At 43.1% G+C, this 16,895-nt stretch overlaps 2 protein-coding genes and 1 long non-coding RNA gene across 5 annotated transcripts; 1 reads left to right on the forward strand and 2 right to left on the reverse strand.

Annotated features, from left to right (window-relative positions):
- Positions 1 to 2,786: 2,786 nt before the first annotated feature.
- Positions 2,787 to 9,263, reverse strand: sult2st3 (sulfotransferase family 2, cytosolic sulfotransferase 3). Of its 3 annotated transcripts, none has more exons than XM_042425253.1 (6): positions 8,859 to 9,263; positions 4,907 to 5,115; positions 4,660 to 4,786; positions 4,335 to 4,429; positions 4,046 to 4,226; positions 2,787 to 3,440 (listed from the first exon to the last, which is right to left on the reverse strand). In XM_042425253.1, exons 1-6 carry the CDS (start codon positions 8,992 to 8,994, stop codon positions 3,325 to 3,327), a joined length of 864 nt encoding a protein of 287 aa, XP_042281187.1. In that variant the 5' UTR covers positions 8,995 to 9,263; the 3' UTR covers positions 2,787 to 3,324. The 3 variants fall into 3 exon arrangements, with proteins under 3 accessions (XP_042281187.1, XP_042281186.1, XP_042281188.1); XM_042425252.1 differs by lacking the exon at positions 8,859 to 9,263 and adding an exon at positions 7,607 to 7,846; XM_042425254.1 differs by lacking the exon at positions 8,859 to 9,263 and adding an exon at positions 6,145 to 6,766.
- On the forward strand, positions 8,276 to 11,945 carry LOC121906395. The gene is made up of 3 exons (XR_006098618.1): positions 8,276 to 8,346; positions 10,394 to 10,438; positions 11,411 to 11,945. It is a non-coding gene; the product is annotated as an uncharacterized LOC121906395 (long non-coding RNA).
- Positions 11,946 to 12,822: 877 nt separating this feature from the next.
- On the reverse strand, positions 12,823 to 16,824 carry LOC121905475. Its single transcript, XM_042423717.1, has one exon. It carries the CDS (start codon positions 16,822 to 16,824, stop codon positions 13,381 to 13,383), a length of 3,444 nt encoding a protein of 1,147 aa, XP_042279651.1. The 3' UTR covers positions 12,823 to 13,380.
- Between the last annotated feature and the right edge of the window lie 71 nt (positions 16,825 to 16,895).

A 16,895-nucleotide genomic window follows, 5' to 3' on the forward strand; every position in this document is an offset into this window, starting at 1 on the left:
ATTTCAGTATGAATATGTTCATATATTCTGCACAAAACTATAATTAGTTAAGTTGGGGGAATGTAGTGTGGATATTTTACTAGACCTGATAATAATTGAAAAGCTGAAGATCAATTAAAAAAACAAACAGATATAACCATGATCCATGAAGTCTTGTGAGTTTCCTTTCTATTATTTCTCCAACTTTTGTTGTCTGTGTGCTATTAAAGGTCAAGAATGTAATTATAGAGCATTTAAAGTTCGTGAGAATTGCAGTAGGATTATTCATATTTCATGTCATGATTATCAGTGTTAAAAGCTTTTAAAGGTTGTAGAGCAAATTCCTATGCAAAATATAGTCAGTGTGTAATTAGACATTCAGAAATTAATCAGGTGCTTAAGTTGAATTAATATTTATTACTGTTAAAACATGTATTTATTTATTTATTGCTGATAATGCCAAACTATGCTTAATGACAAGTTTGAGTTTTCTTGCAAAATTCAGAACCAAACCTCAATGACTGGGAGTTAGCAGTTTAACATTGTCTGTCTGTAGTTTGGTAAACAGTTTAGTACAGGTTTACTTTAAAATAAATGAAACATAAAAAGTATGTTTCGAACCAAATCTCCAAGAAGACAATTTTTCTTTTGTAGAGTATATTTAAATGTGCCAATAAAATGAGTTTTGGCACCAGCAGCACCACTCAACAGGCTCACAGGTTTTTGGAGAATGTAAACATACTCACTATAAATAAAGTTTCATTATTGTAATTATAAATTGTGTATATGTGAGTGTGTGTGTGTGTGTGTGTGAGCAGGTGTGTGTGTGTGTGTGTGTGTGTGTGAGCGTGTGTGTGTGTGTGTGTGTGTGTGTGCACTTGCATTTGAAAATCAGTCACTGCATCTTGTAGACGCACGAAGTGATTTAGCCAAGTAGGACGTGATCCCGGATCAACATCCACATTGCGGTCCTGGATCAACATTGCGCTGTCTTTGCCCTCATCTCTTTGTGCGAATGACTGTATTTATGTATTGGTTGGCTATTATGGGTCAACAGAGTCTGCAGAAACAGTGATGGTGATTTGCTGTCATCTAGTGGTTGAATCCAATAAACACCAAGTAATTAAGTTGTCTCCTTTGCATTTAACTTCACTTTCAGTGAACTTATGCCCTCTATATTGTACATTTGACAGTTACATAGATTGATCCTGCCACCAACACTGTCACTGTATATATGTGTGTGTGTGTGTGTGTGTGTGTGTGTGTAGTCCAGGTATTCCTCACGTTGTGGGGACGTAAATTTGTTTACACAGTCATATTGTGGGGACTCGCTTCCCTTGTAGGAAGAAAAAGCAAGTCCTGTTAACGTAAAATCATTCATTTTAAGGTGAAGACTTGGGTTTAAAATTAAGGTTAGTTTAGGGCTATGTTAAGGTTAGGGTAAGGTTTAGGTTTAGGCATGTGGTGGTCATGGTTAAGGTTAGGATAAGTCTCCAGGAAATGAATGTAAGTCAATGTTATGTCCTCTGTGTGTGTGTGTGTGTGTGTGTGTGTATGTGTGAGAGAGAAATGCCAGAGAATGTCACAGACTCTGCCTTTGTTTTTATCTGCAGGGTGGAGAAGGAAGCATGTTTGGACAAGTTTGTTTTCACTCTCCAGGTTTTGTTTTGTTTTTTCCCAAGGGGTGACGAGCACATTGAAATACTAAGCAACTGTTCTGCTGTATTAACGCAGTGGAAAAAACTCAGGACTGTTACTCAGCTGGTTGACCTGCAGTGTGAGAGATATTGATCAATATAACAATTACCATAGCAACACACAAGACAAAGGCCCATAGAGACATAAACTCATTTTCAATCCTAAATGCTAAATGGTCTTCCCTGTCTCTAAGAGTGTGTAATCTGAGTGACATAGACCAGTGAGCATGCTGTCCATTTAGTTGTTTTCCACTCTGGCTGACTTAAAGGTTACACCCAGTGATATTGGACCACAGGGGCAGAAAGATTTCAATACAAACTCACAGAAACACAGATATTATGAAACAAAGTCTGTCTGTTGCTTTCATCCTTGACTTTGTAAAGTGTACTCTCTAAGCTACTATATAAAATAATGCACAGTACATAAAACCTGACTTAGTATTATCTCAATGAACACAAGAGCAGGAAATACAGATTTGTTTATTGCCTGGGCTCTCAGCTCTGGTCCATGAACTTTTGAGTAAATTCATCACTCCTTTACACCAGCTGTCTGGGGCTTCATGCCAGATTGAAAGCATGTACTCAGCTTGTCTGAGCTTGTCTGCTGGAAACTGCAACCCACTTGTGGTTTTACACGTGGAAGGTGATGACTGCAGTGACACTCAAGCATATAGTATGCGGGAGCTGGAAAACCCAGCTGAAAGAGCTGCAGAGTTGGGTTTTTTTGTAGTAATCAGCACTAATAATGACTGAACATAGTGCTTAAATTTGACAATATTTGTAAGTACTGTCAATGTTCGTGTAAAAAAAATTGTCCATAAAGTCTAGTTCAGGCTTTGCTTATCTTAAATAACATTGTGACACATTAGTAAATTTTGGCTCCCCCTCCACCATTTAGAGGTATGCATTCACTTCTACGACTATTTTTCTTCCTTTCTTCTGGTGGTATGTAGACATGTAGATAGTTTTGGTTTTATTCATCCAGGTTTTAAGTTAAACTTTTTTCAGATTTCTACATCCACTCCAAAAAGCAATGTGTCTCGCCAGGAACAATGTCCCTGTAACTTTGGATCATCTTGACATCAAGACAGCCTACATGCACAATGCAACTAATGCTTAGTACATAATTTAATCAAGGCCACATCAATCATGCAATAAGTAATACAAATTGAGTAAATAAGACCCTGAGTGAAGGCTAAAATGTATAAAATGTACATGATGGAACCCACTTATAACTGAATAGATGTGTAAAAGATTAATAGTTTAATACAAGTAAACAAACCATTACAAGTCAATAATAAATTAGATAGGTAATTACGTGTATTTCATGAACAAAAAACAGTGATAGTATGGCTATTATATTACTGACTAATAGCTCTAGCATTATATGACATTATTGGGTATAAAAATAAAAATAAAGTAATTAATACAAAAAAGATTATTGGATGACTGTAAGAGTCAGACTATAATATTATGCAAGCAATATGTCATTGTAATTATAATTATGTTTAGTGGCAGAAAAATGACTAAATATGTGTGATACTAGAGCATTATGATGCAAAAAGTAGTTGTGAGGGATCCAAATGATTGATGTTGTTATTTTTCCTATTTTAGCTACTCCTACTATAACTCTCTCTCTCTCTGTTGGTCAATCCAGGCTCCATGGCAGAGAGAAGCTTTCGCCCTCCAGCTCTTTACGAATGACTGATGTGAATCGGGCTAGTTGCTCTGAGCTGAAATGGTTCTTCCAGTCTCCTGCAACACCTGACACATACATGAGACAGTATCAAACACAAACATACACACAGATACACGCACACACACACACATTCACAAATGATCAAATCAATGAATCAACTGTGCAGGAGAAATCTAAAAAAAAATCCAGTCAGACATTTGTATTGAGATAGAAAATCCACCAACAAGTCTATTTAAATGTCACTCTTAACAACTCATTTTACACACTCGGGTTTTACTGAACTGACCTGATCAGCCACAACAAGGTTGACATCAAAATCTAGTCAGAAAATTAAAGGCAACTCAAAGCAAAGTGCACAGGAACTTTTGCAGATGCAGATCATAATTTATGTTCAAATTTATTCCAGAAACACAAAGACATTTCTAAACTATAGGATCAGTCAATAAAACAAATCAGCAACAGCACACAAGTACAAGCTAAATTGTGGTAAAATAATTATTGTAATTAGAGCTCAATTAATCAATATCTTATATGTATATATATATATATATATATATATATATATATCTTTCACCACATTAGTTTAATTAGATAAAAGTGGCCAAAGTGCTTCTTTAAGCAATAGACTGCTGCTATCATGAGAATGCATGATGGACACATGGACCCTCACCTTTCCTGAGGAACGGAGACTTGTCAGCGTCCATGTATACTTTAGGGACCAGGCTGAAGTTGGACATGTTGTTGGACTTCATGGTCTTGAAAGAACAGTGCTCTGCTATCCTCTGAATGGTTTCTTCACTCAGATTTCTGCCCAGGAAATTTGAAATACGTCTTAGAGCTGCAGGAAGGTCCTGGAAGAGGGAGACGTGGACTTTAGTGTATGTGAAGCAACAGATCTTTGTTTTTCTCTTATGGTACACATTCTGAAATGGAGCATTAACCTGAAAAATGTCTATTACCTGAACCATCTCTTCATATGTGATGTACATTATTCTGTCTCCCAGCTCTGTGTGTCTCCAGCTCTTCACATGGTCTGTCCATTTTCCAAACAGCACTGCATTGGACCACATTATAAATTCAGTCAACCATCACTTCACTTTGGCAAAAATAATTTTATGAAGTTAGAAGTAGGCAAACAAAGATCACAGGCTATACTTTCAGAGGGTCCTGATCTTCAACATTCAAAATTCGAAGTAATATATCAAAATGCCCATTTTCCATTTGTTCCCTCTACAGCAGAAATACATATACTTATCAAAGTGAACTGTGTATGTGACCTCTGACCTCTGCCATCCAGGAATTTTTCCATGAACTCATCAAAGGTTCCAGGATCTTCAAGGAAAACTGCCATTTGGTGAAAGTAGTATGAAGACACCATGATGTCCATGGGGTTCCTCATCACATAGATCACCTAAAAGGCAGAGAGGAGACAGACAAAATGCAACAGTGGGTGTAATCTCATTTTAGTTGCCGGTAATTCAATATTTGAAGGCTACTTTATGTTGAGCCTAATATCACACAGAGCCTCTACCTTGGCTTTGGAAGTATGGAAGGAGGGGGGCATGAGGCTGTAGGGAAAATGTGTGACCAGCGCCCGTGGAGATGCCAACTGATCTGCAACTACGGATAGTCTTTTCTCCTCCAGCCAGGGCACCCTGTCCCAGTTAGGAATGCTTTGAATTGGCGTCAGATCCCCTCCATTCAGCACCAGCGGGAGGATCTCTTGCATCCAGATTGTACCTGCAGAAAAGAACAGAGGAGCAAATACAGGGCTATCGGAAGCACTAACTTAAATAAATAATTATTATATTATTGAATTATGAGGCGTAAACACATTGACGCCTGTTAGCATGCGTCCAGGGCCCTTTATTGCATGTCACCCCCCATCTCTCTCTCCCCTCACGTCCTGCCATGTCTCTATTATTGGCCATCTAATAAAGGCATAAAATACCCCCAAATATATATATATATATATATATATATGTGTGTGTGTGTGTGTGTGTGTGTGTATGTTTTTTCAAGCCACATTATAAGACTTATGGCATTATTACACCTGACATCACATTATCATGTGATGTCAGGTGTGCTTCCATAGGAATAACAGAGCTTTTAGGACACTGTGACAGCAGTCATTTTACTGGGAAATGAAAAACAGACTCTGAAAAAGTCTTCAGCAACAGAATGAGAATGGGAAATAAATGAATGAATGAACAAAAGGGCACACACATTATGTGCTGGTGTTACCTTTATGAGGTAATCCCCCTTAGAAACAGCTCAGAGTCTGCAATGTTTTGCAACAGTTTGTATTTTTCCTCAGGCAGCACTGATGTGGCTCAAACACTTCCTGTGTCTGCATGTTTTTGATGCTCTAAGCACAAAATTTCTGCACCATACTCAATACCAACAATGCTTTCACACTGCACCAAGGTGATTTACATGATCAAAGTCCAGGACACCATATGCTGCATGTATGTGTAAAAAAGTAAAACATATATCCACAAATACAGAATTTAGTAAAGCCTGCTATGCTCCAGAGACTAGAAAGAAATTAATATACAGTACATGAGGAAAAAGCCACATGCTTTCTTAGTGTATCATGGTGAATTTACATTGTTAAAGTCAAGGATACAGTATGTTCCCATCATGCCTAAACAGGTGGAAACTGTTGATATAATATTTCCCCAAGGTAGTTTGTAAAACATGCTACTTCCACTGGATACTGGTTGGCCGGCTGAAAAGAGACAAGATGTGAAAATAAATCCACTGTACCTGACTTGGGGTAAGTCACAACAAACACATCTGTGTCTTTCACAGAAAATTTTGGGCATACTTCAAGCTCTCCATGCTGTGGGCCTCAGAGGACACAAGAACACCATGATATCAAATATACTTGTCAGTGGACATGACTGTACTCAGATCAGGGTCTTCAAGGTGATTCAGCAGTTTCCTCTCCTGTGCACTGTATATTCCTTTCCCCTTAGCTCCTCATTCCTAGAAGGTACTTGTTGGCAGGGCTAAATATTGCTATTTTTGAATGGCAGATTAGTATTGCAGATCATTAGATAAGTCCATAACCACAGAGTGGAACCTTCTGTCTGCTAGAAGTGACAGACTTGTGACGACCTGCCCACCTTTGTTATACAAACTTGGCTTCTTTCCCACAGGAGAAGATTGCTTTGGGCCATACTACATCTTAATCTATCTAATTTTTCTTAAATCCAGCAAACAATAGCAGTACATCTACTTGACAGTATGGATTCAGGCTCCTTTGGGTCATGTGAGTGAAGGGTGTGGCCAGCTGAAACAAGCAGACAAGTGACAAAATGAATTGTCAACAATTTTGATTATTGATCATTTAAGTCATTATTCATGTAAAATTTCAAACAATTATCAACAATAATTAAGAATTGCTGCTTTCATGTCTGTCTTATATAAATTAAATATTGGTTTCAGATAGCTGGTTGGACAAAACAAGCAATTTGAAGATGTCACCTTCAGCACTGGGCGATGGTCAGGGGCATTCCTCACTATTTACTGACATTTTGTAGACCAACAATTGATGGACAAAATAACCAGCAGATTAATAAATGATAAAAACAAATGTTGGTGTACCCTTAAATATAACACTACCAAAGTGAATCAGGCTTGAAATGCCCTTTGAACAGAGACAGGATGGTGCCTTTTACAAAAACAAATAATCCAGCCAAGCCAGTGTTCATGAGCCCAAGATGATTTTCTAAGAATGTTTTGTGGCATTTAGTGGTAATTAGAAGTCAAGTCTATAAGCACTGTTTTAATTCTATTTGGTGGTTTCTGTTACATACTGTTGCTCTGCTGTGTCTGAGGTTGAGAAATCTTCCTGTAGTCTCCTCTTCCCTCTTTTAAAGCTAATGCCCTGTAACGGATCTCCTTGTGGGCAGTGTGAAAGCAATATATATGTATATGTGTGTGTGTGTGTGTGTGTGTGTGTGTGTGTGTGTGTGTGTGTGTGTGTGTAGCAATATAAAACATTGTATATATATATAGCAATATAAAACATAATATCAAATGTAAAATCTCATAGCATTTTATTATAGGCTTATTTAATAAATGACACTTTGGAGGGAAGGTGCAGGGCACTTGTTGACCCTGCAGAGACATCAGGATCAGGCAAGCAGGACAATGGAGGGGCTCAAACTAAGTTAACTTTATCACACGTTAACTCGTATTCAGTTTCATAAAAAACACTGACCTGCCTTCGGGTACGTGACAGCCAAGACATCATCGTCTTTAAACGTGAAGTCCTGCGCAAACTTCAAGCTCTCCAAGGAATGAGTCTCTTTCGGAAACATGAGTCCATCACACAGAAAATACAACTCTTCGGAAGACATTGTGATGCAAGGTTTGGATCAGTCCATAACATAATGTTCAAACACGGACAGAGGTGGTGGTGCTGCTGCTGCTTTCAGGTCGTGTGGGAAAAATGTAATACACGGGCCAAAAGGCGTTGGCCTTTAGATACCATCATTTAGTGAGCCCCAAATCTTTGACCTGCTAAAATCATCTCAAGTTTTAATTGGCATTGTTTTTCTGTTGTTCTGGTGTTCCAAAAATGTTCTTTAGACAACTAACCTACAGCAGCAGAGCCTTATACCTTTGTACGGCAATGCTATTCAGTCCCTTCAACATGTTCAGATCAAGTCAACTGAGTGAACTTTTGGAGAAACGCAACACGACGTCACGCTGCGGTGGCGAATCACAGCCGGCGCTCAGACTGATCAGAGCTGTACGAACATGCCATGAGGGAGAACAGACAGACACATTACTAGGAGTTGGGGAGGACATCTCCCTTCGTTTGCTAACGTAAAGTTAGACTTTGCTTTCTGCTTCCCGACTCATTTTTAAAAAGACTAGAGAAAGAGAGAGAGACCAGCTGTGGTCGAGCGAGTTAGAGAGTGAATGAAGAGACGGAGCGGTGGTAGTGAGAAGCAGGTGAATCAGATCAATAAAACGTTATTTTCTGATTGTTTCACAGCGGTTATGTCGTAGAGCTCAAATTAACACCCCCACACACCTCCACACAACGTCTGAAACCAACAATCTGATATGAACACAAAGGGTAAACTGAGCTATTACACGGCTTTCTGTTTCTTGCTGTTCGGGACACACTACACATGTCAGAGAGCTGACAACAAGCTTTTATTATTATTATTATTATTATTATTATTATTATTATTATTATTATTATTATCATCATTATTTTATTAACAAAGAAAGGGGGAAATAAAAAATGAAATAAAATAAAAACAAAATCATAGCCTTACTTCTAAGCATATAATCTATCATTTACAAAGAGCCACATGCTTTCTTCATCCATCATGCCTAAACAGGTGGAAACTGTTGCTACAATATTTCCCCAAGGTAGTTTGTAAAACATGCTACATCCACTTGATACTGGTTGGCCAGTTGAAAAGGGACAAGATATGAAAATAAGTCCACTGTACCTGACTTGGGGTAAGTCACAGAAAACACATCGGTGTCCTCCACAGAGAAGTTCTGGGCATATTCCAAGCTCTCCTTGGAGTGGGCTTCAGGTGGCAGGAGAAGGCCGTGGTAACGAATGTACTCGGGGGAGGACATGATGACAGTGCCCGGCTCAGGGACTAAAGCTCAGCAGGGGGATTGGTAGCCTGCTGGTCTGGTAGCCTACACGTTGCTCCTACCTCTCACTGTGAGGTAGTCAGGGACTTCCTCCTGTTACAGTCCCTGAGCTCCTCTTTATTTGCTACTCTAGCAGGAAGGGCTGAGCCCCTTACGATACAGTTTCTGAATAGCAACTCTGTACTGCAAATCATCAGCTGGTGACTAATTCCGGGCTGGAACCTCTTTTTATGAAAGTGCCTGCCCTTTTCCAAACAATTTCCATGAATGATTTCTCAGATGGTTCTGTGTAACAAACCATCTGGCGCGTCAGGGAGCTGCACCCATAAGAATTTCATTTGTGTGGCCTTGGATATCCAAGATGTGATTGAAGAACTCTACATAGTGGAGTTGGTAAATATTTGCAGCCTGTAGATATTGATGATGACGTTCTTGTTCTCTCTTCTGCCCAGTATTTGGGCAAGGAATGTAGTGATTTTTCAGCTGTCTAGATGTGTGCTTCTTGATGATTTTAACATTCATATTGACTGACTGACTTCATTTCAATCTGTCTTTATTTCTGTTTTTGCCTCGTGTTTTTAGCTGGATGTCTGTATTTAATGTCTGTTGCTGTAGTTGTTTTTATTGTGAAGCACTTTGTGACATCTGCTCTTGTAAGGTGCTATATAAATAAACGTATTATTTTGACAGAAGAAGTTGCAGTGATTCCATGTTACGCATCTGTGGGCTAGATATGATGGTGGCCCTAATGTCCAGCGAGCCCAGCTCACTCTGTCTACACTATTAATCTTGTAAAATATGAAATGACCTGCGAGGGCCAAAGTTGGTACCATGCTGATCCTAGAGTCACACTCGTCTAATTCTCACTGGAATTCACAAGGTCAGGCTAACAATGATGTGCCACTGCATCCTTCATTCTTACACACACAAGCAACAACAGTGTACAAACAGAGAGAGCAGTGTGTGTATTTGTGTGTTTGTGTGTGTGTGTGTGTGTGTGTGTGCATTAGGTAACAGCAAGAACCATTGTGACATTTCAATAATGAGAGCTTTGTTGGGAGAAAGGGGCCCCAGCTGAGAGTGGGAAAATGCAGACAGTGTTTAAACTAGTAGAAAAGGAGTGAATAAAATGAGGTGCAATAACAGCAGAGGTGTGTTGTGTGAAGAGATATAAATGAATAGTAGTTGAACAGTTCAAATCAGCACACACTCAACAAATCAGGACTGTAGTCTTATATGTTTGGAGCAAAATTTTGGAATTCAGTAGTTTTGATTCTCTGTTTCAGAAATAGATATCTTTCAGCACTCCAGTCCCTCCCTCTTTGTGGAATGAGAAGCCAATGCCAGGAGATGACTGTGTCCTGTTTTTTTATTTCAGAGAAAAGCAGTGGGGGTCACAGTTTCCTGCCTGCAAGATAGATAAGTAAGTATTTACTTGGACATATGCCCTCTGAATGCAAAATACTGGTGTACAAAGATTCTACATCAAGATGGAGTTCATGTACAAATGGTTTTAAAATATAGTCTATATACTGGGATGCTGGCTCAGTCAATGTCCCATTAGCTGACACAATGGGTCAGCTAATGGGACATTGTCCCCACTGCTTTTCTTTTGGAGAGTGAGTCCTCAATAATAATGTATTTTTATTTCAAGACAAAATATTTAAACAATGTAAAGGTACTTGTATGGGAGAGAGCTTTGCTCCAGAGTATGCATGTTTATTCTTGGGTCTTTGGGAGGAAGAATTAATTTACAACCCTCAAAAGAATATTTTTTTGACAAGATCAAATTCTATTGTTGATTTATTGATGATATTTATCTACATTTTTCAGGTAGTGAGACTGAACTATGATCCTTCCATGATTATTTAAATTCCACCAATGCAAATATAAGACTAAACATGGAATACTCTAAAGAAAAAATAAATTTCTTGGATCTCACTATTTATAAAGACGCTCCACCCTCCACATCAAAAAAAGAATATCCCTTAAGAACATTTTCAAAGAGTCAGGCGGATTTGTGACTCTAACCTTGACTTTGAGAAGACCAGTTATATCCTTCAAACGTGCTCCTACTATAAAAGAAAAATTGGTACACAGTTATCTACCAGAACGTAAAGAGGAACATGTGGTTAAAGAAGCCCTAGGGTACTTTCAAGTGTTTTATTAACACATGCAAGCACTGTTCAAATGTGATTCAAACAAAGACATTTTATAAACTTTATTAACTGTAACACTACTTTTGTTGTATACTGTCTCACATACTGTCTCACATGGATAGAGGGTTTAGAATTAGTAAAGATGTCCATCAGGAGTAACAATCATTTATTATTTATTTATTTTTATATTTATGATTCATTTATCATTTATTTATTTTTATATTTATTATTCGCAGACTTCTCCAAAGGGAAACTTTTTGGATTTTCAAATTTGATGCAACGGCATTTCCTGGTTTAAATGAGGAGATTGATTACACGCCTTTTCTATAAATGTAGAATATTATTCATGTATATGGTTACATTATTTAAGTAATTGATCTTTTTTTTTTTAGAAATGTATTGATTTGATGTATACAATCTTAATATTGCTTTGGTCATTTATTTCCCATTTTTGTGCAGGATATTCTTTGAGTACTTGCAGAAGCTTGCCATTTTAAACATGGCTTCTCATTGTGATCCATTTGCTGTCAAACACCTGCATTCACTCAATAATCAGGATTGGGTGACACCCCCTGCCAAGTTTATAAAATGTTTGCCTGTTGTTTGTTCGCTGTTGTACCCTGATGAAGACCTTTATAGTCAAAACTGGTCGTTTTTTTTTAATTATAAGTAGCCATGTTGAATAAAAGCTTTTTAACTTAATCACAGAGTTTGTTTTTTTTCCTTCTATGTGATGACCGTTATCTTCAAGAGCACCTGCATTTTTCTTGAGTTTTATATGATCAAGACAGTCCTCGAGCACACCACTACCTCTTTTTCACAAGTAATAAATTATAGTATTGCAAAATCCTGTTGTACATTAATTATAATAATAATTTTATTTCACTAACCAAGACCACTCCTTCTAGAATATGGATTTAATGGTTTATTGGGAGTGTGATGGAAGGCAGGGTGAAAAGGAGGAAGGATAGTTAGAGGGATGGTTGGAGAGGGAAGGATGGATGGGGGAAGGGAGAGGGTCGGGGGGTGTGAGGATGCGGGGGTGAGGGTCGAGGTTGTGGGATGCGGGATGAGGGGGTAGGGGTTGAAGGGATGAGGGTCGAGGGATGGGGAGAAAGAAGAGCAGGCGGGAAAGAGGGGAAGGAGGGAGTGGATAGGAGAGTGATAGATGAAAGGAGGAGATGCGTCGACGTCGGGGAGGTAAGTGGGAACAGGGGTTGAGACTCAGGGTGGGGGTGCTGTCTCGATGATCTGGCATCTGTACGAGGCCCCCCTGTTCCTGTGTTTGAGCAGAGAAGAGAGGAAAGTTAGCGGAGGGGTCGGGTGGGAGGGACTTGCAAGCTGAGACAGAGGGGAGAGGAGCGGATATGGTGTGTCTAAATACCCTGTGGTGCGGAAATGGGTTGCGTACAAGGCGTGGTCTTTGGTTCCCGAACTTTGTTTATAAGTCTATAAACTTCATTTCACTAACCAAGACCACTCCTTCTAGAATATGGATTTAATGGTTTATTGGGAGTGTGATGGAAGGCAGGGTGAAAAGGAGGAAGGATAGTTAGAGGGATGGTTGGAGAGGGAAGGATGGATGGGGGAAGGGAGAGGGTCGGGGGGGTGTGAGGATGCGGGGGTGAGGGTCGAGGTTGTGGGATGCGGGATGAGGGGGTAGGGGTCGAAGGGATGAGGGTCGAGGGATGGGGAGAAAGAAGAGCAGGCGGGAAAGAGGGGAAGGAGGGAGTGGATAGGAGAGTGATAGATGAAAGGAGGAGATGCGTCGACGTCGGGGAGGTAAGTGGGAACAGGGGTTGAGACTCAGGGTGGGGGTGCTGTCTCGATGATCTGGCATCTGTACGAGGCCCCCAAAGAGACTTCAACCAGAGAGGCGAGAATGGGATTTCTTAATGTTATCCGGGTCGTGATGGATGTAGGTATGAGAGTGGGACGAGGCTGGGCATGGTGCTCCGGGAATCCGGGAAATTGATTCCGCTGAGGTAGGTCTGTATGGTGGAAGACTTGATCTTGAGTTGAGTGTGGGAGAATGTAATGAAGCAGGAGAGGGTAAGAATGTCCGGTGAAGGGAATGGGAGTCCGTGGGAGACGTGAAAGGTTTTAAAGGAATTCCAGCCGGTGAAGTATGGAGATAGTGTTCGAGGGGTGACGCTGTTGATGATGTTGTCCCGTGAAGTGGTGACCAGTTGTTCCAGTTGCGGGTTCAGTTGTAGATTGTGGCTGAAAACGGTGGGACTGGAGTTGGAAGAGGGTTGGAGGCTGGAGCTAGTTGTCTGAATTTCTGAAACATGAAACGAGAGAGTGAATCGGCGATTGCGTTTTTGTGGCCTGGAATGTGGAGTGCTCGGATGATGAACTGGTGCTGGGCTGAAACCAACGTGAGCTTGCGCACGAACTGCATGATGTCCAGATTGTGTGACCGGCCTTTGTTGAGGATGTCGACGACGGCGCTGTTGTCAGAGTGGATGGCGATGGTCTTTTTGGACCATTCATGCCCCCAAAGAATGGCAGCGATGACAATCGGGTACATTTCTGAAATGGTGGAGGAAGGGGCCAGGGAAGAGAAGTCGGGTGGCCATTCGGCAGAGAACCGTCTGCCGCCGTAGTTACCACCGAAGCCGACTGAAGGGGCGGCGTCGGTGTATAGCTGGATGTCATTGGCGTCTGTAACGTGGACGTCGTAAAAGAAGGAGATGCCCTTCCAGGAAGAGAGGAACTGGTGCCACATTTTTAGTTCCATCTTGCACGCGCTGTCTAGCGTGACGTGGTCGTGGATGGATGGGACGGCGGTGGCTATGGAGAGAGGGTGTGACAAGAAAGATCGGCCCTGAGGGATGATGCGGGTGGTGTAGTTGAAATGGCCCAGCAGAGAGAGTAATTGACGTTTGGTGCATGTGTTGGCCATGAGAAAGTTTTGAATGAGTAGAGAAATGCGGTGGAGTTTCTCAGTAGGCAGAGATGCTTGGAGTGTAATGGAGTTGAGGGTGATGCCGAGGAATTCCAAGGATGTGCTTGGGCCTTCTGTTTTCTCTGGAGACAGGGGAACGCCGAGATCAGTGAATGCGGAAATCATTGTGGTGAGACCGTATGACGGGGGCGAAGACGGTGGCGTGACCGTGAGGAAGTCGTCAAGTAGGTGGATGACGTATGGGAGTTTATAATTGTTGGAAAGAATCCAGCAGAGGGCTTCGGACAATGAGTCGAAAATTTTTGGGCTGCTCTTGCAGCCGAAGGTTAGACGCACGGCAAAATAGTATGTGCCCTTCCAGGAGACCCCGAAGAGGTGCCAGTAGTCGGGGTGGATGGGGAGGACTTTGAAAGCACTTGTGATGTCCGCCTTGGACAACCATGCTCCCTGGCCCGCGAGTCGGATGAGGGAAATGGCGTGGTCTATGGTGGCGTATTGCATGGAAAAGTCCAGGCTGGGAATCAGGCTGTTAATGCTTGGAACAGTGGAACCGTGGGGGGACGAGAGGTCGATGATGAGCCTCTTTTTCCCAGAGTACCTCCTGGTTGCCACTCCGATTGGGCTGACTCTGAAAGACGGGAAAGGGGGGCTGGAGAAAGGGCCAATCATGAAGGTGTCATCAACTTCTTTTTGCAGTAGTCTGTCAACTGTGGTGGGTTCAGACAGGGCTGATTGCAAGTTGTTGCATATGTGAGTGGACTCAGGCGTGGCCTGCAGACCCGGATGGAAACCGTAAGTGAAGCCCTGAATGAGGAAGTTGACGAACTGGGTGTCTGGATGGTTTTGTAGGGTGGTGGCTAGGGCGTTGATGTTAACGGGGGTATTGAGATGCTTACACAGCTGTTGCTTTGTCGGGTTGTGTGGGCATGCGGCTCTGGCGTGGGCTCCCCCGCAGAATGAACAAGTGTGGAGGAATTTGCAGCTGGAGGAGCTGCAACTGAGGTCGTTGAAGTTATTGCAGATCATCCGTCCTCCCTGGTAGAGGACAGGTCTCCCTCTCCTGTCCGTGCCTTTGGGGAGGGGGCCGAGGATGGACGGGTGATCTAAGGCAGGTTTGGGGGTGATGGATGGTGGGGGAGCCACCGATGGCAAGTAGTGTGGCATGGCTGGGCTTCGCTTGTCTGTTACCGAGGCGCGGGGCAGGGGGGCGGAGAGGGTGCATGCTGCGGCGGGATGGGAAGGGGCGCCGCACGTTTCGCAGTGCAGAGAAGCGCGAGCTGCGAAAACTTGGCAGTATAGCTCGTGGTCCAATGTTCCCCAGTACGTGCCCTGGTTGAACTGTTGGAGGCGACCGGCGGCTTGGGAGGCGAAGAGGATATGATAGGTATAGAAACCGTTGCCGCCGAAACGCAAGGCCAGGTCGAGAATTAATGACAAGTAATCATCGAGCTCGGACCTGCGGTCGGGGAAGGCTGAACAAATTATGTCTCTATACAATGAGAACGCAAAAGCGAACTCGGCGACTGTGAGGTCCTTGGAGCGAGCAGGAAGTGGCTGTTTAAGTTCCGAGGGGCTGAATGAGGTGAGCAGTTCCCTGGGGATGTGAGGATTAATTGATGTAGGGTGAATGAGTTGAGCGAGATCAATGTAATTACCGGTTAGGATCTGCTGCCTGAGGGTGGGAGACACGGGGGAGGGCCGGGCGGATGCTAGGGGGCGCACTGGTGGCTGGGCGGTGGCCAGGGTGTAGCTGCTGGATGGAGGTGTGGGAGCCAGGAAAAGGCCGAGGCTGGCCGTGTGTAAGGCTGTAGGATAAGGAGGTGTAGGTGCTGTAGTACGGGTAATGCTAGAGTGCGGGTCGTGGGGAGCCGGGGGGTAGGGGAGGAGACAGGGAGGGTGAAAAGAAGAAAGGGGAGGAACAGGTTGGGTGTAACTCGTGGAACTGCTGGGGCCCGCTGCTGTTTGTGCTGTCTGAGCGGCTGCCGTGGTTGGTGCGGGTGGAGGAGCAGCTGAGATAGGAGCCAGAGAGGAGGAAGGGATGCTGGGGTGATGGAATGTATATGCATGGGATGTGAGTGCGGCTGAAGAGAAAGTAGGAGGAGGAAATGGCTGTGGAGCAGAGAGAGCCTGCATAGGGTTACAAGCAGACTGTACTGGGGAGGCTGAGGTTGCTGAGGAGGAAGGTGTGCGTGTGGCGGAGCGACGTGCCGTGACGTCACGGACGTCGTCGCGCGCGCGACGTCGGGAACCCGGAAGATCGTGGGAAGATGGACGGGAGAGAGTGCTGTCCTGCAGGGAGCTTGTGTATAATTGAAACAGTCTTGCCTTGTTGTCGGTGCGGTGGAAGGGAATGTTATTTTGGCTGAGGAAATGCTTTAAGCGAGCGACGGTCCACTCGGACATGTTTGGGGCCGAGGAGCGGTCCGTACACCGGTGGCGAGGAGAGCGCTGCGCGCGGTGGCTGCTCCTCTTGGGCGGGCTCCGGGATCTCGAGCGAGGCTGGAGTGAGCGTCGGGAATAAGTAGCTTCCTTCGGACGCCGAGTACGGGACCTTCCCCTGGAGCCGCTGGGGATCGAGGGCTCGACGATACCGTCGTCGACGGAGGATGAGGGCCGAGAGGCCGGGATGAGGGAAACCGAGGAGCGCAGGCGAGGCTGCCGGAAAGATCGGACACCGGGGGACTCCGGGACTTCGAACGAGTCCTCGTCCGAAGCGTTGAGGAGCAGTTCGAGGTCCATGATGTGAGTAAGAAGTTTTAAGTTTATGCTGGTGTGTCACAGGGTGCTTGCGAGCTGAGACAGAGGGGAGA

The sequence above is a fragment of the Thunnus maccoyii genome, chromosome 10 (genome assembly GCF_910596095.1).
Source record: "Thunnus maccoyii chromosome 10, fThuMac1.1, whole genome shotgun sequence".
NCBI lineage: Eukaryota > Metazoa > Chordata > Actinopteri > Scombriformes > Scombridae > Thunnus > Thunnus maccoyii.

What these genes read in the sequence shown, in the direction of transcription:
- sult2st3 (XM_042425252.1), bottom strand. Translation starts at nt 7,745, where the DNA reads ATGTCTTCCGAAGAGTTGTATTTTCTGTGTGATGGACTCATGTTTCCG. An exon ending in AAAATTCCTGGATGGCAGAG is followed by an intron (nt 4,430 to 4,659) that starts GTCAGAGGTCAC and finishes GGTCCAATGCAG; the next exon opens with TGCTGTTTGGAAAATGGACA. An exon ending in GTCTCCGTTCCTCAGGAAAG is followed by an intron (nt 3,441 to 4,045) that starts GTGAGGGTCCAT and finishes TGTATGTGTCAG; the next exon opens with GTGTTGCAGGAGACTGGAAG.
- LOC121905475 (XM_042423717.1), bottom strand. Translation starts at nt 16,824, where the DNA reads ATGGACCTCGAACTGCTCCTCAACGCTTCGGACGAGGACTCGTTCGAA.